Below are 23,224 nucleotides of genomic sequence, written 5' to 3'. Positions count from 1 at the left end.
ATAGTGTGCTATTCTTAAATCCTCCCTCTCCTGCCCACAGAGCTCCCAGGAGAAATGTGCTTTGTTAGCTGGGACCACTTGTTTTACATACACTGTCTCAGTTGTCAAAATTACGAAAAAGTTAAACCTTCTGCTGATGTGTATAAGGAAAACAGCATTTCAGTCACAGAAGAGCTCTGTGTTTTATATCAGGCTTCTAATTATTACAAAATTTTAAAGAGGAAGAGGCAAAAAGAAAATAGGAATCAGTCTTTCTGGAGAATATATCAAAAAAAACCCCTTTCATTTGGATGTTGTGTCATCTGCAACTTAAGGCACAGCATAACTGAATGTCTAGGAAAAAAACAAATGGTGTTTTCTACCTTAGAATAGGGTGATGGGGGGAATTTGTAAGTTCGCTCCCAACCTAAATTATTTTACTAAAACAATGGCATTGAACTATTAGAAAGCCACTTACTACTTTATGCTATTTGATGTATATTGTGATGTTATTTTAATGTAATATCTGGAATTATTATATTATACAAAACTTTATCTCTGTTTTTATTACATATATATATAAGAAGACATTACTCAATCATATATATTATATCTATACCTATGTATATATCTATATCTATGTGTATTAACTACAATTATTTAGTGTACATACTATTTATTGTCAAAGTTCACATCATGCATTTATTGTGAATAAATAGAAGTGTATTTCCCTATGTTTCATATGCCTCCAAGATTTATAATACCCTCAGTTCTCTTTTGTTTCAGCAGACTTGGGTGCTCCATCATCTGAGAAGTCTGTAGAAAATACATCAGGGATGTCAGTCTTTTCTATTCACTGTTTTCACGTTGCTTACAAAAGTACAGCAAACAAAACAGTAAGCGAAGATAACAGAAAGAAACTCATTTTTATGTTAAAATTTTAGTCTTTTTTATTTCTTAAGTAAGCAGTGCTAAAGCAAAGCAAACACACACATCAAGCCCATTTTAGGGCGTCCATAGGAGAGAGGCACATTTCCTTGCCACCTTAAATTCACTGCAAAAGCTTCCTTTGACTGCAGGGGGAGCAAGAATTTTCCTAAAGTATTTTTGAAGCATTTAGTTGTGGTGCACTCACTGCGCAGTGTCTTGCTCGTTGGCTAGATAATTATTTCTCCATAGAACAGAAAGAATGAACTACATACATAGCATATGAAACGCTGAGCAGTGTGTTGCCTCAGGCTGAGTCTCTGTAGAAACAAATGTATAAAAGAGGCTAAAGTTAGTAATTTAATTTCTTTGTATTATCATACCAAAAATATAATTTCATACAGAATGACCTGCCAGATATAAATTTATCCTGGAATAACAGGAAACTTATGTTGTTACAAAGTTAATTTTTCTATTTCTGCAACAAATAGATGAATTTTACCAGTGTTCCACTGACATTCTTCACCTGAATATGTAGCCTTATGATTTTATTTATGCTCCTATTATATTTTGTCCTAATATCATCAATAAGGAGTATATATGGACAAATCATTCTTTCGTATTCATTAGAGTCTTATTAAACTGTATAGAAGAATCAATGCAGCTTCTAGAAGTCAATGTACTCACAGGGATGACTCAGAAATAAGGCAGCTGGAACAGTTTCCACCCCAGCTCTCTGCCCCTAAGAAGCTTCTGTTCCCGCAGAAGAGCACTGTAAACTGGAAAGAACCAAATGCTATGAGTAAGCTCTCCTGATAATGGACCAGGAGCATTACTGCAATTAGAAGTTGATAAGGAGTTGTAATATGAAGATTGACACACATTCTGTTAACAAACCACTGATAGGTACATTGATATGGCAAAGGCCCTGAGACACAGTTATCAGGAGCTCACCTCAGGAAACCCGGGCAGGAAACTACATTTTGAGGTACATTAAAGACAAACAGGAACCTGCTGATGGGAAACCATTCAGACAATGTATAAATTCAATATAAATTTGACCTCCACAATAACCTACTGAAATAGCCATAAGTGATAGCAGAGGTGGAGCCATCTGCATATATAAACCTGTAAGAAATACCTCCTGCTGCACAAGTGTCTGTGCTTTAGAATCCAGAATGCAAACCTGAGCACTCAGCCTGCCTGCAATGCTCCCACTGAAGGGTTACCTTACGGTCATCCCTTATCTTCACCTCTGCTCCAGCATCCTGCCCAGCAGGTCTGGCTGTAAACCAGCTGGGTCTGACAGAGGCAGGTGTTAAGCCCAGCATTACCCTGGGTTTCCAGGAATGACACAGGCCTGGTGTCTGTGCTGGATCAGGACAGTAAGGTCAGCAGTTCATCCTCACCTTCCAGGACTGGAGCAAGAAGAGCTGAACTGGTCACTGTTTCAGAAAAGCATCTTCTTTTTGTGTGTCGGGCTCCTCCACCAGTGCACCAGGAAAGTGCATTCTTAGATCAGATTTCCTAATTACTGCTTAAAATATGTGGTCTCAGCAGATGCTCAGAAAGCAAACAATAAATCAAATTCAGTCTATGAAGATCAGTCCACATATCCACTTTCTCTTTGGGTGACAGGGCTTTCTGCCTTAACGATATCTACTAGATATGTCACAGCTTTCTCATACCTTCCCCAGGATACTTTTGAGTTTACCTCACAAACTCAGTTATCCTCCACTACTAAAGAACCTTTTTCTCTTGGGCAGTTTCATTGATAGCTTAGTTATCTTACTCTCTGTGTTTTGCTGGGAGTTTATTTTAGTGGATTACATCTGGTTTCTTCTTTCTAGAGCAGGGTTGTTACTCCATGAGGACAGCTTTGAGGTTCTGCTTTGGCAACCACAGAAAGAAATATATGTAATATCTCTCAGATTCATTTCAAATGCAATTTAATTGTCAATAAAACACAGCAAGGCATCTTTTATGAAGCTCAGCAAGGCTGGTGTTCATTTCAGTGTTCTTGATGAGGTGTATTTTCCAGCTGTCATGGGTTAGGAATACTATTCCTCAATTTAGTATTCCCACTGTAAAGACAACCCCTCCCCCACTCCAGCAAGAGAGACAAAAGGCAGAGATTACAGGTTAAGATTTACTGGGAACAGCAATGAGATAAGAAAATGAACAATAAAACAGCATTAATAGCAAAAGCATACAAAACCTGGGTGATTTACATAAAACAAGATGCTCACTGATATTCCAGGAGATCCATCTCCTCTATACTCTCCACTAGGTAAAGTTATAGGCAGCAGTGAGATGTCCCCTACATTTTCTCTTCCCAGGGCCAAGCAAGCACATCTCTCTCAGCAGCTGTCTGTACATTACCTGTGAGTCCCCCAGAACTCCACCTGCACGTAACTAACACCATTTTGCCTTCTGGTATAAGTGGAACATAAAAAATATCCAGAAGACCTCAGTGTAGCTGAGCTCTCCCATCAGTTTTATGAGAGATACACTTGTTTTGTGATGTAAAATTGAAAACAACAATGTATTAAAGCTGTTCTCAAAAGCAGACAGTACAGTCTAGTCTTCATGCTAATAATGCAGCCATTAACATCTCCACAATTTCCTCATAGATGGCTAACATTTGGTTTGATGATATGGAGGCTGAAGGTCTGTCAGCAGCTGAGGCAATCTAAGAGGTTGCAGCTGCTGAATATTTCATGCTGTCCCCAGTCTCCTCCACATCATCTCCTACTTATTCTTAACCTTTCCCATGCTCCTTGCTGTGGTAAGCTCTGCTTTTCCACCAGCTCTGGCACTCATTACAGCAAGTGAGTCAATTCAGCTTCTTGGCAGAGAACAATCCACTTTTATTTTGTCTGGGTATGTTTTCTGCCATATTAATGAGCTCAGAGGACTCAAGAAAGGATCCAGTAAAAACCAGACCCCTTGCACAACAAGCAGAAATTGCATGGCCAGGATCAGGATGGTAGTGGTAAAAACATCATCCTTTAGGATCTGTGTGAGGCTAGATCTACTTACCCTGTGGAATCCTGCCTCTGCCACTTATTAACAGTTTATTCTGTCCTGTCCTCTCTGTGGGCAACAGGAATGCACTTAATGATTCCTGAGAAAGGCAGTGGCCAAGGAAAGCAATGCCTTTGGACCTCAGAGAAAGCTGTGCTTTACCTCTGCTCTGCTAAGCACTTCCTAAGTGACCATTGGCCTGTAATTTAGCTGGGCCCACCTCCATATCTGTTAAAAAATGCCATAGGCATTACATTTTCACAAGAGGTTTCATAGAGATGATACATAAAAGCCCTTTGATGTTCATAGATAAATGTACAGTTCCTGAGGGCATCTAATTAGCTAGAGTAAATGACTAGATCACTTTATAATAATTGGTGCTGAATTCTCAATTCTTATCTGAGGGTGTTGCACAGTAATTCAGTATGCCATCACCAAACTGAAACAGCAAACCAAAAGGACTGGATATATTTTCTTTACTAAGCATGTATTTTCCTTAGCAGAACATATATTTGATAGCATGCTCTAATAAAAACTGTCCCTCTGTACTCCCTATAGACATATGGCATCTCCTACTTGAAACTTTATATTCTATTCCTTTGCTTTAGTTCTTCTGCATGATGCAAGAGCCCAGGTTTGTGTAGAATTGAGCTCAGGTTTGTGCAAGATTAACAGAATTTAAACCCATTGTAGCAACAGTCTCAGAGTCTTCATGGAGTTCCACTGCTGCTTCTTGGTTTTAATCATATCTTCACCACATACGAAAACCAGAGTCTGGAGTGTACATCACTAAATTTTCAACTTCCAACTAGGATGTAGATCTGATCAAATATCAGTATTTGGAGCAATATACAATCCTATTATCATATGCAGCAATTTCACAAAAGCCTATTTTTGGAAATATCCACTGTGCAGTGCAAAAAAAAAAAAAAAAGGATGTGAAAAGATGCCCTTTATGACCAGCAGTTGCCTTGCCTCTGCTAACTTAAGGCTAAAGTACAGAATGAGCCTATGAGAATTGGCCTTATCATCATCTTATGGAGCACTAATTAGATTAGCTCTTTTGATTAAAAAAAAAAAAAAAAAAACTAGCAAAGTACAGTTGTTATGAAAACAGTAGAAAGCTAACTCATTTTTAATGTGTGTCTTCAATGCAGTGTATAGTTTCAGGAGAAAATTTTGCAGTAAGTTGCCATGATTTTTTATGGAAGCTAAAAGACCAAGTATCTCAGTTAAGGATTTTGAAGCATGGAGTAGTAACTATACCACTAATGAATATTTATATTCTCTGAAATATTCACTCAATAATTCCCAAGAATATTTACTTTTATCTATATAAAATTCTTGTAGGGTGTTTTTTCTGATTTCCCCATTTTGATTTGAATAATAGGGCTTTGAGCAACCTGCTCTAGTGAAAGGTGTCCCTGGTAATGGGCAGTGAATTATCACCAGATGATCTTTGATAAGATCATCTTCCAACCTAAGTCATTGTGTGATTCTCTGACTCTTGGAAAGACTTACTGGCTTAATAACTGCTTTTGAAAGGATTTAGTATTAGCTGTCTTCAAAATGTGAATTCATTTTTATTATTTATTTATTTTATTGTCCACCAGAAAGGCAGCAACTGCAACAATGATTACTCGGGGTTTGAGCACTGTGAGAGTGATTCTAAATATAAAATGTCATTCAGGGAAAACTATTGTCTAATACCAGGTCAGAAGTAAAACATACCCTGTGAAACATTCATTGCATCACTGCAGTCATGGCTTCACAATAAAATGGTTCCTGCCAAATGGTGACAGGGTATTGTCATGTACTGTTTGGTGTGTGCCAAAACAAACGTAGGAGACAGAACACAGAATGGGTCACCGCAATCCCGCCCTCCTCGGGATCTATAGAAAGGTTTCCAGCACACAAAGGGTGCTGCAGATGACCTACAGAAATGTGAGGGCACTGGCAGCCAAGGTCACAATCTGTTTGTGCTGGCTCCCTGCTCCAGAGCAGCAGAGTTTATCCACTTGTGCAGGCCAGGCACCCTCACACATACCACTCATCTTCCCAGTAGGCAAAAGGGTGCAAGGGGCAGCGTGACTCGTTACCCCGGTGCCCTGGACACGTCACAACTCCACCTGTTCCAGCCCAGCTCCAAATCCGTGCCCTCTGTCCCTGCTGGGGGAGCCCAAGGATCCCTCATCTTTAAGCAAGTGCAGGGTTTGACGGCTGAGCCCTCTCTGGCACTGAGGAGCAGAAGGGAAAGACAGGGACCTCTGGCACCCACTCTTTAATTCACACTGTATCACATGCTTGGAATAGCCTGACACGGTCACATTTTGTCCTTAGCTTGAGGTCACTAAAGAAGAATCAGCCAAGAAGAGCAGAACGGAATTGCCAACTTAACTCTGCTGAGATTAAAGACAAAAAAATCAAACTGAAACTAAAAAAAACTGAACCAAAAGCAAACAACTGGGTTTATGTGCTATTGAAACTAGTTCTGTAGGAACTAAATTATGTTGGCTCTGAAAAATGCACCACAAATATTTATGTGCTTAATTAAAGTCTTCCAATGTGTCCACTACCTTAAAAATATTTTTTTAAAAAAGCAGTGGGGCTGTATTCAAAGATGGAAAAACCTTCCATTTGAGTACAGTTTACAGAACAAGAGGTCAAAAAGCTCCACGTGGAACAAGAGCAGCATTTACAGGAATCTGCATTGTGTGGGCAGTTGACAATAACCAGCAACTTTATAAATGTTACATTTTGAGGAACTGAATTCAACTTTCTTATAATTAAGTCGTCTAAAATCAATGAGAGCCTCCATTATTTCTACCAGGCTAGAAATTGTTACAGCAAGTCTATCTAAATTCCAAAATCTCTTCTTCTGTCAAGAATAATATATACAAGGCTCTCAACTAGCACTTGAGCTTTATTTTGGGGTTTTTTCCCATTTTGCAAGTTCTTCAGCAGGAGAATAGAACAGCAAACAACTTGATTTGCACTGTGTAGACTTGCCTCAGTGAGATCTGAACCAGAAGCAGAAGAAATTAGTCCACACGGATATCCACAGTCCCTCCTTTAAAGGAAGCTGATTCCTTTAGAAGTGTCTCAGCCCAGCATGGCCTCACACCATCTTACTGTAAAGGTACGGCCAGAGCTCCTCCCTTCCTTCCCCTGCAGGCTTCCCTGGGATCGCACCCTCTATCCCTGCTCTACAAACAGTATTGCATCACAAATACTGCAAGAAAAAAATGTTCTATTCAAACAGGAATGTGAAGGAAGCGAGAGCACACTGTTGAATGAGCTAGGAAGAATAAACTATTCTCCCTGAGTCAATATTTTCTGGTTTTGGACTAAATTATTTCCCCCTTCTGCCTGTCTTGCCTGTGTGTTGAGGGTTAAGAAAATATCACAGGTTATTGCTGTCACCTCTCCTGTTCCTGGTCTATAAACATTCACAGGAATTGCTGAAGAACACCTGAGGAAATGTCACCTTCTAGACAATTTCTGTAACTCAGTAATCCTTAACAGTACAGTGACATTTCATGTTTAGCATAAACGTCTGTCATGATATTGCTTCCTCCCTTCCTGGATCTCTAGAGACCTCAACCTTTGCTGAAATTGTCACACCCTATCTTGAGCTAAAATACGCTCAGAACACAATACTGCAGCTTTTAAAAGAGAAATAACACAAACCTCACACTTTTCCTAGGAATTATACTAATTAATTCAGATTTAACTAAAATCCCATGGGATTAATTCCTAATCTACATGGAGAAGATGTAGCCTTGGACAAGTTTTCCTGATGAACTGCAGTTCTTGGCTTTAGAGTAGAAGCTCCCTGTAACAAGTGAGGAAACAGAGGGGAAATCTCTGACAAAGAGAGGGATCATTATGACCTTCTAGGATAAACTCTGTGGATCTTTTTCTAAGGGCTGCAGCAAGCTCTTGAGCAAGATGATCACTAAACTATAGCTAGGTTCCAAGAAAAAAAAAATACCAGTCTTGGTAATAAGATTTAAGAATAATGGAAAATCTTTGATAATATTTGGCAAGTGGCCCACAAGCTACTTCACTGTCAGTTATGAAAATGCGGATGTGGGATGTGGATCTTACCACAAGGCTGTATTTGTCTCATTTCAGATGCTGTAGTTAAGGGCTTCAATGAAATCCCTTGCTATTACACATGAGCAGTAAGTGTTGTTCACACCCCATCCAAGGCTCCTCCATGCCAGCTGAAGCACTAACAAACAAAAAAAATGAAAGAGCTGGGTAAGGTATCTTGCAAAGCTTTCTTAAGTGGCAGCAATCAGATTGTGCTCATCACGGAGCAATTGCAGCAAAACACCCCAAGTTTGGACAACTACTAGTAACGTGAATTAATGGCAAAGGCAAATCTTTTTAATGGTGTCTGTGGGGGCTGGTTTACTGGCACCGTGTGTCACTAGTAACTTTTCAGGCCCTTCAGTCAGCATTGGTGGCTTTTGCAATTCCGGCCCAGCTCTTACAACACCAGCGGTTTTTCTGGAACCACAAGTTCCAGGAGTACCACAAGGAGTAAGGAAGGAAGACTGAGATTCCATTTCTTTTAAGCCAATGAGTATCTCTGCATGACGCAGGGTAAATATTCAAAAGATAAAAGAAGCCGCTTTGGGGATGTATCATAAATACATAGCACACATCTCGGTCATCCACGATCACTCAGCCTTGCACAGTTCCTCGGCAGCATTCGCTCTGGGAATACCCAGGTTTGGCACCTCCCCAGCGGGGTCCCGCCTCAGAGAGCGGGGGGTTTCTTTCCCCCTCTCCCCGAAAAGGAGCGAAGCGCGTTTCGCTCCGTAGAACGCCGCCTCAAGTCACAAGTGATCCGAAAAAGGGACTCGAAAAGGGTTCCTGCTGCTCTCCCGCAGCGACCCGGGCTGACCTCAGAGCCAGCAGCGCTGCCCTCAGCGCCCCCGGGGCTCTCCCTCCTCCCCACCCGCCGCCCGCGCGCCGCCGTCTCAGGGGCTCTGGGGCGGGGCGAGGAAGGGGGCGCGCCGCGCGCCGCTCGTCACGTGACACGCCCCTCTCGCGCCCCTCCGCGAGCCGGGCCCCGCCCCCGCCGCTCCGCCCCCGCCGCGCCCCGGGCTCTGATTGGCTGCGGGCTGACAATGCGCGAGGCAGCGCCCCCCGCCCCGCCCCCCCCGCCGGCTTCACCCCGGCAGCCACGCGCCGCCGGCCGCGAGCTGCCCGTGCGGTGCCGGCGCGGCCGTTACGGGAGCGCAGCGGGCGCTGAGGGGGCTCCATGGCCGCGTCGCTGGGGCCGCTGGTGGGAGCCATCGATCAGGGCACCAGCTCCACCCGCTTCCTGGTGAGCACAGCGCGGCCATCGCGGCGGCACCGGGGGCGGGCGGCGCCCCCGCGGCCTGAGGGGAGCCAAGGCTTCCGCGCCTTCGCTCCCCTCCATCCCGGCGGGGGCCTCTGCCGTGCCCTTGGGGAAGGGCAGGGGAACGGGCCCGCGGGGCTGGGCTGCGCTGCGCTGCCCGGCTGCAGCCTCCTGTCTCCCGGAGAAGCGGCGCCGCTCGGCCCGGGGCTGCCGGATCCGCCGCTGTCCCTCAGTCGCGTTCCCGCCGCGGCGCGGGGGGCAGCGCCCGTCCCGAGGGGAGCGGTCCCGGGGCGAGCCCGACCCCGGCGGCTCTGCCGCTGCTCCAGGGCAGGCTGCACTTGCGATCTGTCAGGCTTGCAATCTGTCGGGTACCTCGCCCCGAATGGAATCAAATGGACGAGGTCCTGAGGCACTGGGGAAATAGATCCGTGCGAGATCGGTGATTAGCTGGTGTTCAGACGCTGCGATGACTCCGCTGTGTTCCCCGCTAAAACCTGCCCGGGGCCTGCTGGAGGGACTGCTGCAGCTCCAGCCCTCGTGTCAGTGCATCTTGGGCACTGTAGCTATTCAGGTGGCTGAACCTGTGCACCTTGTGAAACACCGATTTGTTTAAACACTAGAGAAAGATAAGTTTAAGGATAGGAGAATTAATATAGTAATCATATATTTGACCCTTTAGTTGAAGGCTCTGGTTATTTCTGTATTATGCAATAGGCTGTAGCTAATGTTGTTATATATGAAACTTACTATAGATGCTTCTGGTTTGCAAATCTCTACAAATGTACTGTCCCCTAGTCAGTTAAGTCATGGTAGTTTGAATTAATTAAAGCCCTATGACAATTTCCTCTATGGAACAGAGATATTTACAAGGTATAAAATGTTGTCAAATGTGCAAAGTATGAATTGGGAAGATGAATGTTTTAGTCTGCTCTTGCTGCTTTTTTTTTTTTTTTTTTTTTTTTTTTTTTTTTTTTTTTAATGCTTCCCCTGTGTGAAATGTTCCTTCATGAAGCAGGAGACTAGAATATCTTCCTGACCTGTGTTACCATTATTACTCAATATCACGACCTTCATGCGATTGTCAAATGAGAAAACGCAGCTCTGGGGGCGGAGAGAACCTCCAGACTGACAAATGACACCAGTGGGCTGTCTTGGATGCCAGTCAGGAGCCCTTTTTGGGAACAAACTTGAAGAAGGTCTCTGTAATGCAATAAGATCAATTCTGTCTGCTTTTATGTATATAAAAAGTTAACTTTTTTCTTATCCTCAAAGGATAACACTAGTAGAAGTAAAACTTAAGCTCTTTTTACAAGTGTTTTTACAAGTTCCTCTTAGGAGGAATTTCTTACGCTTCACACATTCATCAATGGTTTTTATGCAGTTGGGGAGATTTTGCCTGCCTACAAGAGGATTCAATTGCTTCCTAATTTTTTCAAGAAATATATTGTGTCAGCCACTTTTAAATTCTTGTATCCATCTCAGTGTCTCTCCATTCATGTCAACATACAGCACTGTCTTAAACTTGGCAGTGTGTTCATGCCATTATGATAATAAACTTACATTATGATAATAAAGTTACATGGGCTTGAGCAAATAAGATGCATGGTCACTGAGTTAAATCAGAACACAGGGGAGAGGGAGAGAAGTGGGCAAAATGTGCAGAGATCTGTTACAGCTCATCTCAGTCATTCAGATAACAACACCTGTAAATGGAGAATTCTGTGCTGGAAAGGGATTGCTGCAGTTGGAATAGAGATTTTGCCTTGAAATATTTTAAGCCAGAATGTAATGTATGTTGTCTGTGCCTAAATTATTTCCTTGGCTCTGTTGATCTTTTGCTTTTAATTGGTTTTGTTACATTTTGCTGTGATGTCTCTACGTTTTCTTTTAACTGTAGTGTTTCCAACAGTTTTTGTCTTCACCAAGTCACAAGTCAAAATCAACCTGCTGCTTACTTTTTGCACTTGTGTATTCAGTAGTTCAGTGCAACTGTTATCTAACCTTTTAAGTGGAAAAGATATGATTTTGAGCAGGTTAAAGAGTTCTCCTGGGTGAAAAGCTGTCTGGTCCAATGGGGCCAAAGAGCAATGTCAGCAGTCCAGAGTGTAAATTTACAATTACAGGTGGCAGATTTACCAATGGTGTCCATAGCAGTCAGTAGTGAGGGCTGATACCCGCAGGATTTTCCTGCACAGCCATGGGGATGGGTTGGGATGTTCTCTCTGAGGGGGGTGGCCAGCTGACTGAAATTCCAGTTGGACAAGGGGCCTGCCAGAGTATTCATACAGTTAAACAAAGTTTAGCACTTGAGACGGAATGCTAAGAAGCTGCTTAGTGAAAAAATTCACACTCCTGCTGGACATCAAGTTGGACATATGTGAGCAATGCATCTTGGTGGTGGTGCACATTAAGAAAAGTTCAGACAGCAATTGTTGCCATCTGTGCAGCACTTAGGAAGCAGCATCTGGAACACTGGGGCTGATGGACCCTGCAGAGGATGAGAGCTGGAAGAACTGCATTTCATCCAGCCAGAGGAGTCCCTGTGCTGCAGCACAGGGCCATGGAAGGAGGGTTGGGAGATCAGGGGTTCTTTCCTCACAAGAGAGGCTCAAGGGGTGTCCTCAGCTATGTACCCACAGTTTGTGAGCCTTTTCTCAGACATGCACAGGAAAAGACAGTGGGCAGTGAATACAAGCTGCTGCAAGTGGGATCTCCAATAGATGTAAAGAAGCAATGTTTCACTATGAGGGCTCCAGATCAGGTACTGAGAAAGGTGTGTGGAATTTCCATCTTTGCAGATGCTCGGTGCCTGACTGAAAAAGGCCCTGAACAGCCTGGTTGTAAATTCAGGCTTACCTGAGCAGTGAGTCAGGCTAGGTGACCTCCTGAGATTCAGAGTGAATTATTATCCTGTGTGCAGACACAAATTTTGTCTCTCCTGCTTGTGAATGAGGAGGCTGTATGAGCACAGAGGCTGAAGGAACACCAAAATCAGGTGCATTTCTGTTACTGTCACTCCTCCTTTAGCCTTGCCTCTCACACAGCACACATACAGTGGTACTTTTGTGCTGTAGCTTTATCCTCCACGACCCTATTTTGGATCTTTACCTTTATTAGCTAATTTTGCAAAATGAACTACAATTATTTTTGAGATTGTAACTTTTCTGTTAAGTTGGGTTGAACATGAGTAACAGATTCAGAGTTACCAGGGAGAGCACAGTGCTCATAAGACAATTGCTTAAGGCTCATTTTCTTGAAAATATCAAGCAGGAACTTAAATTGGATAGGCTAAATAAGTGTACCCAGATGACTGAATTCTGGCCAAGATGTTTCATGGAATATTTTCATCAAATACTTTAATCTCTTGTGTTCCATCTTGTATTATTCAAGAATCATAAAAATACACTATAACTTCTTTTGTGAAAAGTCTTGGGATCAGGAGCTAATGGCCAGCTGAACCCTTGTTTGATCTCTTGAAAGGTGTTTGCTGGATAGTGTTTCTGTCATTTTATCCAGGAACAGCAAGAATTGAAAGAAGTGAAGTCCCTACACAGTACTTCAAGTTCTAAGTTGGTCAGTCAGACACAGGACAGTTTTTTTTCTACCTTTGCAAAATATTTATTTTTTCCTATACTTTGTCTCCAGAAGAAACAATCAAATAAAGCTATATTCCACTGCAAGCATTCTTTCAATAAACAAAACCTGATTTTAGGTAAGGAAGACATTCATACCCATTGAGCTTTCTCTTCAGAGGGGCATTCATTTTACCCCTCTTCTGAAGTAACATGACCTTTTGGGAAAAACTTGATTGTATAACTAGCAAGAAGGGTTAAAAATACTGTAAATACAGTTTCCCCCCTAGGTCTTATCACTTAAAGTACAGTGTAGTTTTACTTTTAAATCCCTTAATTGTAAGCACCTCCTAGATGGCGAGAGAAATCCGTTCATCACGAGCCTTCCAAGGAAGGTAATTTCTAGGAGGCTTGTTAAACTTGGACTTTTTCATAAATTCTGACTGTGCTACTCCTAGTGAAATACCGGAGAGGGAAGTGATTGTTTGTCTCTTTTTCTTGCCCCAGCTGTGTTGATTTCGATGCAATTTCAGAATTCCAGCTCTGAACTTGTTTGCCTGCAAAGCCATGACTGTTCCTGCTTGCCAGAAACTCATGAAGAAACAGCACAGCATAACAGAAATAGCTTTTCTGCAGGCAGAGTTACATGACAAAGCTTGAGAGATGTGAAAAGCCACTTCTAAAATCTGTTTTCATTATTGTCTTTTCAGCTGTGCAGCTTCTTTCATCACTTCCATGAGCCTCCTATTTCTGTTCATTCCTTGAAAATTGTTACAACTCATTGATATTAATTCTTTTCCACTAAGACAACAAAACATAAATGTAATACACAATAATATGTAATAATGTGTAACTATACCCCTTTATATGATGTGATGTATTACTATTTTATTAAAGACCCTATAAAAATCTTCAATTAAGTGACCAGCCCCTGTGCCTCTCTGCTTGTTCACATCCAGGACACCTGTATAGGCCTTTCTTCTCTGCACTCCTGAGACTCAAGGCTCCAGCTCTGATTCTGCATTGGGAGTAGAGGGAGGATGTTATTTATTCCTTTTTTTTTAATCTCTCACTAGAGAATTTGGTACACATCTGGTGCCTTTCACTTTCATCTCTGTTCAAGACAGCTGTACAAGTCCAAATAGCCTAGACAATTCTTCATTTATGCTGATGAAATTAGGACAAAAATGACTTTGGCTTTCCCCACACACAACTGAGAGGTCAGGAGCATAAACTTGAATCAGTTGTAAATGAATATGAAAGGTTTGAAAACCTCTAGTCCCAACAAATTACAGAAATACACGTCAAACCTTTTTCAACAGGGATGTAGTGACCTTATCTGATTTATTTGTACTTATTCTCACTTAGTTTCTATCTCTCCACTGTCAGACAGGGATGACATAGGGAATTTTTTTGACAACAGTAGTGTTTTTTTGGAGGGAGTGGGAAAGAAAGGCTTTGAGGTCCCATATGTTCTATTTATTGCCTATGTTATATATAATTTTGTAGGTTTAAATTTAGTGACTCATTCATTTTTCCACATATCAGAATTCTGTCTATCAGTGTAGAAGTCATAGAATCATGGAATGATTTGGGTCAGAAGGGACCTTAAAGATTACCTGGTTCCACCCCCCACCATGGGCAGAACAGCTTCCATTAGACCAGGGTGCCTCAAACAGGGATTGCTCCCAGTGAAACTTTTTAGTCCCTTGCCCTGAATAATGGGGAGTGTCTGTTGCTTTTGTTGAGAATGTCAGAAGCTTGCAGCTTGTTTGTGATGGATTAGCAAAGTGTTTGCCTAGTTCTTCTCTATGGATATGAAAAAATGTGTGCATTCATAGTGTTACTGCTTCCATTGAAAATGTGTTCCTGTCACAGCTTATTGCTGTGTCTGCAAGCCACACACTCCACATTCACTTGATGACTTTATCTAATGGAATCTGTGCTTCCTGCTACCAGTAGGAATCCTTTGCATTATGTTCTGTTTCAAGAAATACTGAATGATTAGTGGTGAATGACTACCACATGATATTTAACATTACTAGTATGTCAGATACATAACTTATTAACATACAGGTTAAATAAAGTCTTCTATCTCTCTGTCTTTATTCTAAAAACCTAGTAAATTTGAATATGCTTTTAGCAGGAAGGCAATTTCAAGTAAAGAAATCTTACTGCCTACATGCAAAACAACCTCTCCATTAAGTGTCTTGTGTAGCATTTTGAGATCCATATCCCATTATGCAAGTTGCTTCCTAATGTGTAGTACTGACAGAGCTTTCTCTTTAATAGGATAGACTCCTGTCAAGCCTGAGCTGATAGATGAAACACAGATAAGTAAATAAAGTACCAATAATTCAGTGGTGCTCTTTCTATGTAATCTTTTGAGCTGATAGCAGAAAAGAACGATCATGTACCTTTTAAAGACTTCTTTTCTGGGCAATGAAGCTTTCAATGTTTTCCAGAGTTTGTGCTGTTTTCATCCTTGGAGGTTTTCAAGACTTGCTTAGAAAAGTTCTTGAGCAACATGATCTAATCTCATTGCTGATCCTGCTTTGAGCAGGAGGTTGTACTAGAGATCTCTCAAGGTCCCTTTTAGCCTGAATTATTCTGCAGTTCTAATATATAAGTCAAATGTTTCTAAACATCAAAGTTTCACTCTAAAGATGCTCTTTAAGGTTCTGAAGAAACTGGAGAATCAGAATTTCATCTCCTTTTTGTCAGAGTTGTTCTAATAGTTTCAGGGTAAAGTGTACTGTGTAGATGATACCAAGAGTTTATGGATTAAAAACTTTAAGAGAAACCCCTAAAATTTGTAGTATGAGAAGAGAGCATTAACAAGTATAGAATGCATTCAGTTGTACCCTAGAGGGTGGACAGATATAACTGAATTTTGTTTCTTCAGCATGCCAGTGGTTTCCAAATCTGGCTCAGTCTGCTTGCCATGAAAAGGAGGATGGTGTCCTACTGACACGTTCTGCAGTTCACCTGAACCTGCTGCTAGATTCTCCTTTCTAGGCCCCAGAAGGTTCTTCACACAAAAGATTCTGCGTGGTGCTGTGGACAAAGAGCCCTTCCCCCAGGATTGCCCCCAGCCAGGCCTCTGGCTCACCCTCTGTTCATCACCGGTGAATGTTTCCCTCAGCTTGGCCTCGGCAGAGATTCCTTTTGGGAACAGTCACTGCTGCTTAATGAGGCTTGCTGTGCTTTCTCCATGAGCTTCTACTGCAAGGCACAACCTCGAACTTGGGATTCCTTGAGCACCCCCATTCAGAGTCCTCGTGATTCTCTACTCTGCTGGTTCTTATTGTAGAGTATCCAAATTTAAGTTACTTTTCTGCATGTTCTCTTTTCTGACGGGTTGTGTTGCTGCAGTGGCATTCTTTTCTTGTCAGATTGTTCATGAGCTCTGTACTTGTAGTTTGTTTTGAAACAAAATGGGTTTTGCTTAGGTACTTTCTTGTTCTTTAGTTTGATAGATTTTGTCATAGATTTTCTCATAGATTCACATATATCTATTCACATAGATGTCCCATAGATTTTGTCATAGATTTTCACTCTTCCTAAAATGTGCTAACCCAAGAAAACACGCAGATAACTCTGGCAGTAGAGTGGCACAGCAAGAGGTAAAGAAATGCTATACTCAACAACAGTGGGTATTTTACTGAGTAATATTCTAGTATGCATGAGGAGTTTAACTTCTATAACCACCACAAGAAAAAAATCTGGTTCTTTTCCAACCCATTAAGGAAAAAAAAGCTGTTAAAATTGACAGAGTGACAGCAAAGTTTGCCAAAATAATCTTTGCCTACCTTAATTTTAAAAGTGTGTATCTCTGAATCCTTGTTATATAGATATTGGGGTTGATGATAGCAAATTACTATCTGTTGTCACAGCACTGCATTTGTTCAAAATAATAAATGTTAATTATTGTTGTATAAACTTCTGTGTTCGTAGAAAATTCAACTGTGTAATTTATTTGCAGGTGTTTAATGCAGGAACAGCAGAGCTCTTGAGTCACCATCAAGTGGAACTAAAGCAAGAATTCCCTAAAGAAGGGTATGATATTTTTTTATTTTCATTTGTGTAGAGTTTGGTAGAGCTTATGAATTTTTATCTATGAGTCATCAAAACTGAAGCTGATTAATAATTCTTAGAAGCACAGCAGCTGCTATAAAAGCCTGGGCAGAAAAAATGGCATGAAACAGCTCCCACTGGGTGTGCAGAACGTGCCTGAGTTACAGAACTAAAAGTACTTGGTGTTTGGCTCTGGTCACTCATTTACATATTTCACATCTAAACTTTAACGTCTAAACATTGAAGTTTAAAACTAAAGTTTAAATGAGACTTTAACATCTCATTTAAGGTAATAAAATTGGTAATTTTTACATTTGAATAACAGTCTTCACCTTGGTGTAGAAATACCTTCCTTTGTTTTCTGAGGTTTTGTTTGTTTGTTTGTCTGTTCCTAAATGACCTACCAGTTGCTGCCAATGCCCTCTGTATAGAACAAAACAAAACTCTTTGTAGATATGTAAAACATGTTTTGTAGCTATATTTGTATTAAAATCGTCAGCTTGTTTTTCAGACTAGTATTATTTTTTCTTTTTATGTACATTTTTATTAACTGGTGTTTACTGTTTGTTAAAGATGGGTGGAACAAGATCCAAAGGAAATATTAGACTCTGTCCATGAATGTGTGGAAAGGACCTGTGAGAAAATGAAAGAACTGAACATAGACATCACTAACATAAGAGGTACTTATGGGTAGAGGGCTTTAACATGCTATGGTTGAGCAATTCAGATACCATAGTTTTTAAATGAATAAATAGAAAGGTGGCAGCATGTGCCAGCCTCAAACAAAATGTTAAATTGTATTTGAAGGTAGTTTTTTGGGGAGGAATAATGAGAAAATAAGTGTGTGTATTAGCAATGCAGAATCTACAAATAGACTTAACCTAATCTTGTAAAATCACTGAGACGAGTGATGAAGAAATTCTGACATTAAGTTTAGAACTTTAATTTAGGAAAGCTGTTTTCCCCTGTCAGTGTTGTTGGTGTCTCAGTTTGTGGCTGAAAAAGAAAGAGGTTTAGAGCATATAGGTTAATCAGCAAAGATGAACTCGTAGAAGTAATATTGCTGGATTATGCCTTGAAAAAATTGGAAGCTTTTTATTTCCCATTTACTTTGCTCTTCTGCTTACCTGTTCCTCCCTCCTCTCCACCTCTCCGTTCCCTCCCTCACCCCCCCAAAAGGGGAAAACAAACCTTCTGAAAAGGATACTTTCTGTTTTGTCCTGAAGCCATTGGAGTCACCAATCAGAGAGAAACAACAGTGGTTTGGGACAAGACAACTGGAGAACCTCTTTATAATGCTATTGGTAACTATGCTTTCTGAATATGTAATATCATAAAATGATCATGTTGTGGAAAAAATGCTTTTGTAGTTTCCTGTGCAAATCTGGTTGTGGCCTAGCCTAGTAATTTCTTGGATTTTTTGATATCTGTGTTGTAAGATGTGTGTTAGCATACATACCAGTGCAGTTTAAAAAAACTCATTCCATAAAAAGTGTTACTTAATAAATCACTTTATTGGTTTTCAAAAAACCCCACTATGTTCCTGAGGGGTTCCTGGCACAAAATGCTCTGACTTGCACCCAATCACTTTCTTTGAAATTTTCAGGATGCTGGTGATTACACTTTAAAGGAAAATCCTGTTAAGTAGGTTTAATTATTGATGACTTAATGAATACTTATTAATACTCAGAGTTTTGTTTTTAACTTGCTTAGCTTTTCAGATATTGTCAGCTGAAAAATGATAATTGTCTAGAGTTGTTTTTTTAGGTCAAGTGCCAGATATAGTTTGACATAGTATGACTGTAAAACCAGGACTTGTCTATAGTCAAATAAATTGTAGTTAACAACTTTATCTTAAACCCAGCTACACCTTGATAACTACAACACAGTCTTTTAGTAGAAAGTTTACATAGAAATAGTAAATAATCAACCTGCTATTTGTTTTAATCTCTTAGTTTAATCACAGTCATCTGCTGCATTAGTCACTTGCTTATATTCTGATAAAGTAAATACCCTACTTCTGGAAAATCCTTCTTCTTTCTCAAATAATTTGTTCTTTTAAATCAAATTGATTTATCCAAACATTTTAATTTTTACAACAGTGCCTTTAAAATACAATGGCAATACAATATTCTTTCAACGACATGAAAAGATAAAAATAGACAGGAATTCATTGGCAAGAGCTGTGGTTTCATAGAAGCAGGCTGAACATGTCACTTTTTGTGTATTAAATCACATGATCAATTAATTTTATTCATGGTTTTAGTGTGGCTTGACCTGAGAACCCAGTCAACAGTTGAACGTCTTCTTAAAAGAATTCCTGGACAAAACAAAAATTTTTTAAAGGTAGGAGACATTCCAGAACATTTTAATGGTACCTGCTGCAATCTATAATGTTTTGGATCTCTATGTTTAAAATTCTCCTAAACCAAGTTACTTGTAGTTTTTAGTCCCATCTTAGCTTGTCAAATAATAAAAAATGAGCACAAGACACCAATCTGAGACTAGAAAATTTTTCATTTCCTTCAAATAAATGTTTAACACTTATTTAATATCTCACTATGGAAGTAAGACATAATCCTATGCTATCTAGCCAATATAAAATAAACATTACACACAAAAATTAAAGTCAAGTAGGAAAAAAAAGGGAAATAATTTACTGGTATGAAATGTATTATCCATTCTCGTGCCTTAATATTGAAATTAATTGCATCCAATCTGAGAACAAGGAAGATCATTCATAAAGAGCAAGATCATTCTTTTTTTGTGAGCATATGTATAACAAATTGAAAACTAAATGCTTGTAAAGAAGCGTCACAATTGTTTGATTAATGTTGTCCTTTACTAATAGAATAAATATTATGTACTTTTTATATTATATGTTTCCTACAGGCAGGAAACAGATGTCAAAAAGGGCATAAACTTGCTTGATTTTCAAGTTCTAGTAGAATGCAATTTTCATCTTTCCTGTGTTGTCCTGCCCATTTTTGTTGTTGTTACTTATTGTCTAGTCATATGGAGATGTCCTAGATAAGACAGGCCTTCTGCAAACAACTTTTTCCACGTAGATGATCTTTGAACTGCATTTGGATCAGCTTTGATCTTTATCTGTTTTTGCACCAGTCATTTGATTTTGATGTTTTCAGACTTGTGTGTTGTATGCTTAGTACTTATTTAAATAATTGCAGAAGTTCGTGGAATTTTTCTGAGTTTTGTGTATTTTCTTTTTCCCTTACTATCACCATTTTTACATATAACTACAGTATTTATGGAAAAGATACTTGCATGATGTTTAAATTTTTTTTTTTTTAATTTTACAGTCTAAGACCGGTCTTCCACTTAGCACTTACTTTAGTGCAGTGAAACTTCGGTGGCTTTTGGATAATGTGGAGGAGATTAAGAAAGCAGTTGAGGATGGAAGAGCTGTGTTTGGGACTATTGATTCATGGCTTATATGGGTGTGTATTTGTGAGTGTGTTATCACTCTTCTTACAGTGAATTCCCATATCATGTAAATCTCCATGCATGTGATACTTGATGCCCACTGATGACACAGTGATAAAAATCAGTCAATAAAAACTACTAAAGAAATTCCAATGAGGTTCCTTGCAAGATGAAATACCAGAGTTCCTAATCCCAAGGTGAAAACTTTTTGATTTTGAAATGTTTTTGTAATTCGTTGGAGTAAGCCTGTATTTCTCCTTGACAAATGCTGTGATTTTTTTGTTTAGAGTTTGACAGGTGGAATAAATGGAGGCATTCACTGTACAGATGTCACCAATGCCAGTAGAACAATGTTGTTCAACATTCATTCCTTGGAATGGGATCCTGAGCTCTGCAAGTAAGCTCAGTTTTTCAGTAATACTATAATTTAAATAGTTTCTAACTAGTTTAAAGGTAAGAATCTCTTATCTAAACTAAGATCAGCAGGTACTGTTCTATTTGCTGTTGACATTAATAACTAAGATTCATTGTTCTCCAGATGTCCAGTTTATAATGGTCTGGATTAAATAAAAGTAGCAGAATCTTTCTGTAGGTGGAGGCCTGGTTCGTGGACACAGTTTAGCTCAGTTGATTAAAGCATGATGCTAATAATGCCCAGGTTGTGGGTTCCATCCCTGTATGGGCCAATCACTTCAGATCCTTGTGGGTCCCTTCCAACTCAGAATACTGTGATTTAATAGTGTTTTTATTACTTAATCAAATTTGTACAGCAGCTGGAATGATAGCATCTCTATTTGAGACTTCAATTTACTAATAAGTGTGTTATTAAGATACTGTTGAAAGAGGCATGAATTTCTGTATAAAAGAGTTGGATAGGTCCTCAAAGATGGAAATATGCTGTTTTCCTCCAAAATTCAGGGTCCACTGTAGCAAGTGGAAAAACATGTAGATTAAAAACTAGAAACAAAAGTTCCTTTATGCTTTCTGATTTAGCACTGACCACATAATATACATTATTTTTTGTTGTATTCAGGTTCTTTGAAATTCCTATGGAAATACTTCCAAACATACGAAGCTCCTCTGAGATTTATGGTGTGATGGTATGTTTTCCAATATTTGTGTGAAATTCATCTTGTAAAGAGTATAGCTGCATCCATTTGGATTTGACAGATTCTATAGATTAGGATTAATGGTTTTTTCTTGACCAGTATTTTTTGGTTTATGGTTAGTAAGCTATTACCTACTATTATATAATGTTATAGGAAGTTGAGTATTTGATTACTTTAATGCAGCACCAGTTCTTCTGACACAGTGGCATCTAATTAATAAACTTCAAGATTTTATAAACTGGATGTTGGGATTTTGCATTCTTTTTTCTAGTAATTTGAGCTATTCTAAATAAGAATACATGTATTTTGAGTGAACACAAGTTACAAGATGGATTTTTTTAAAATAGAATTCTAACTTCCCTGAAATATTTTTGCTAATGTGTTAATGGAAATGCCACTAGAATTCATTGTTGATGTTTATTTATGTGAAGGTTGGATAAGAGTGAGTTGTATTAAGATGAATGAGCAAGGTAAATGGAAAAAGATACTGCCTGACCACCAGAACAGAATTGCTCTTCACTTTAAATGTGAACTTCTGTTTCTCTTCCCCTTTCCATTTTTTTTTCTTCTTTTTCTTCCTTTTGCTGGCTGTAGAAAATCTGTCCTAGCCGGGTGAGTAGAGGCTTCCATTAGGCTGACCACCTTACTCATTCTGCTCAGATGCTGTGCATTTTCATTGGTTTAAGGATTAGAAAAAGTGCACTCCTAGGCCAATAAATTTGCTGTGTGTTTCCAAATCTGAGATAAAAAAAATTAGATAAAAGAAATAAGTTCATGCCAAAATTATTTCTAAAACGTGATCTCAGTGTATGTGTTTGTCCTAATTTCCACACTGTTGAATATTTATTTTATAGTGAGATAAAAAATACAGCTCCTAGCTAATAAATGTTAGCTATAGCATTTTATAAATGAGAAAAAGTGTCCATTCTCTCTAAAAATATTAATCCTACGGTAGCTAAACATCAGATTCATGTAGAGCTTTTTAGTGCATTTATAAACACAGTTACCTTAAATACAGTTAATTAAAATGTGAATTAATTCAGATTGGAAATACACTTGCATGGCTTTACTGAAAATTCATTTTCACAACTGCACAAAAAACCAATTTAAGGAAACAAGTAGAAATTGTCAGGAAATAGTTAAATAATTAAATTTTTCAGGATACCCTCACTAAGTTAGCACGTGACACTGAGTAGGGCAGAATGTTGATCTGCTGGGAGGGCAGGAAGGGTCTGTGGAGGGATCTGGACAGGCTGGAGTGATGGGCTGAGACCAGTTCTGTGAGGTTCAACAAGTGCCAGGTCCTGCCTTGGGTCACAACAACCCCAGGCAGAGCTACAGGCTGGGGGAAGAGTGCCTGGAAAGGTGTCTGGAGGAAAAGGAGCTGGGGATGTTGGTCAGCAGCAGCTGGACATGATCCAGGTGTGCCCAGGAGCCCAAGAAGGCCAAAGGCACCTGGCCTGGGTCAGCAATAGTGTGGCAGCAGGACCAGGGCAGGGATTGTCCCTCTGTGCTGGGCACTGGTGAGGCCACACCTCAAATCCTGTGTCCAGTTTGAGGCCTCTCACTGCAGGAAAGGCACTGAGGGGCTGGAGTGAGTGCAGAGCAGGGCAGCAGAGCTGGGGAAGGGTCTGGAGCACAGGACTGATGAGGAGCAGCTGAGGGAGCTGGGGGTGTTTGGCCTGAAGAAAAGGAGGCTCAGAAGGGGACCTTACCACTCCATAACTGCC

At 40.0% G+C, this 23,224-nt stretch overlaps 1 protein-coding gene and 1 long non-coding RNA gene across 4 annotated transcripts in view; one reads left to right on the top strand and one right to left on the bottom strand.

The window, feature by feature from the left end:
* Positions 1-954: 954 nt before the first annotated feature.
* Positions 955-8,165, bottom strand: LOC134415068 (uncharacterized). The gene is made up of 3 exons (XR_010026917.1): positions 8,044-8,165; positions 1,594-1,685; positions 955-1,226 (listed from the first exon to the last, which is right to left on the bottom strand). It is a non-coding gene; the product is annotated as an uncharacterized LOC134415068 (long non-coding RNA).
* A 989-nt stretch (positions 8,166-9,154) lies between these two features.
* GK (glycerol kinase) overlaps positions 9,155-23,224 on the top strand; it is a 34,141-nt gene continuing 20,071 nt past the window's right edge. For 2 of the 3 annotated variants that reach the window (XM_063182306.1, XM_063182292.1), the window contains exons 1-9: positions 9,155-9,277; positions 16,850-16,923; positions 17,515-17,621; positions 18,168-18,245; positions 19,208-19,287; positions 20,262-20,399; positions 20,673-20,782; positions 21,419-21,485; positions 22,089-22,106. In XM_063182306.1, coding sequence (XP_063038376.1) covers positions 9,212-9,277; positions 16,850-16,923; positions 17,515-17,621; positions 18,168-18,245; positions 19,208-19,287; positions 20,262-20,399; positions 20,673-20,782; positions 21,419-21,485; positions 22,089-22,106 — 738 coding nt within the window. In that variant the 5' untranslated portion in view covers positions 9,155-9,211. The remainder of the gene's footprint in view (positions 9,278-16,849; positions 16,924-17,514; positions 17,622-18,167; positions 18,246-19,207; positions 19,288-20,261; positions 20,400-20,672; positions 20,783-21,418; positions 21,486-22,088; positions 22,107-23,224) is intronic. The other variant, XM_063182298.1, reaches the window with a different exon arrangement.

Source organism: Melospiza melodia, chromosome 2 (assembly GCF_035770615.1).
Source record: "Melospiza melodia melodia isolate bMelMel2 chromosome 2, bMelMel2.pri, whole genome shotgun sequence".
NCBI classification, from domain to species: Eukaryota; Metazoa; Chordata; class Aves; order Passeriformes; family Passerellidae; genus Melospiza; species Melospiza melodia.
This window is presented reverse-complemented; position numbering and strand designations above follow the sequence as displayed.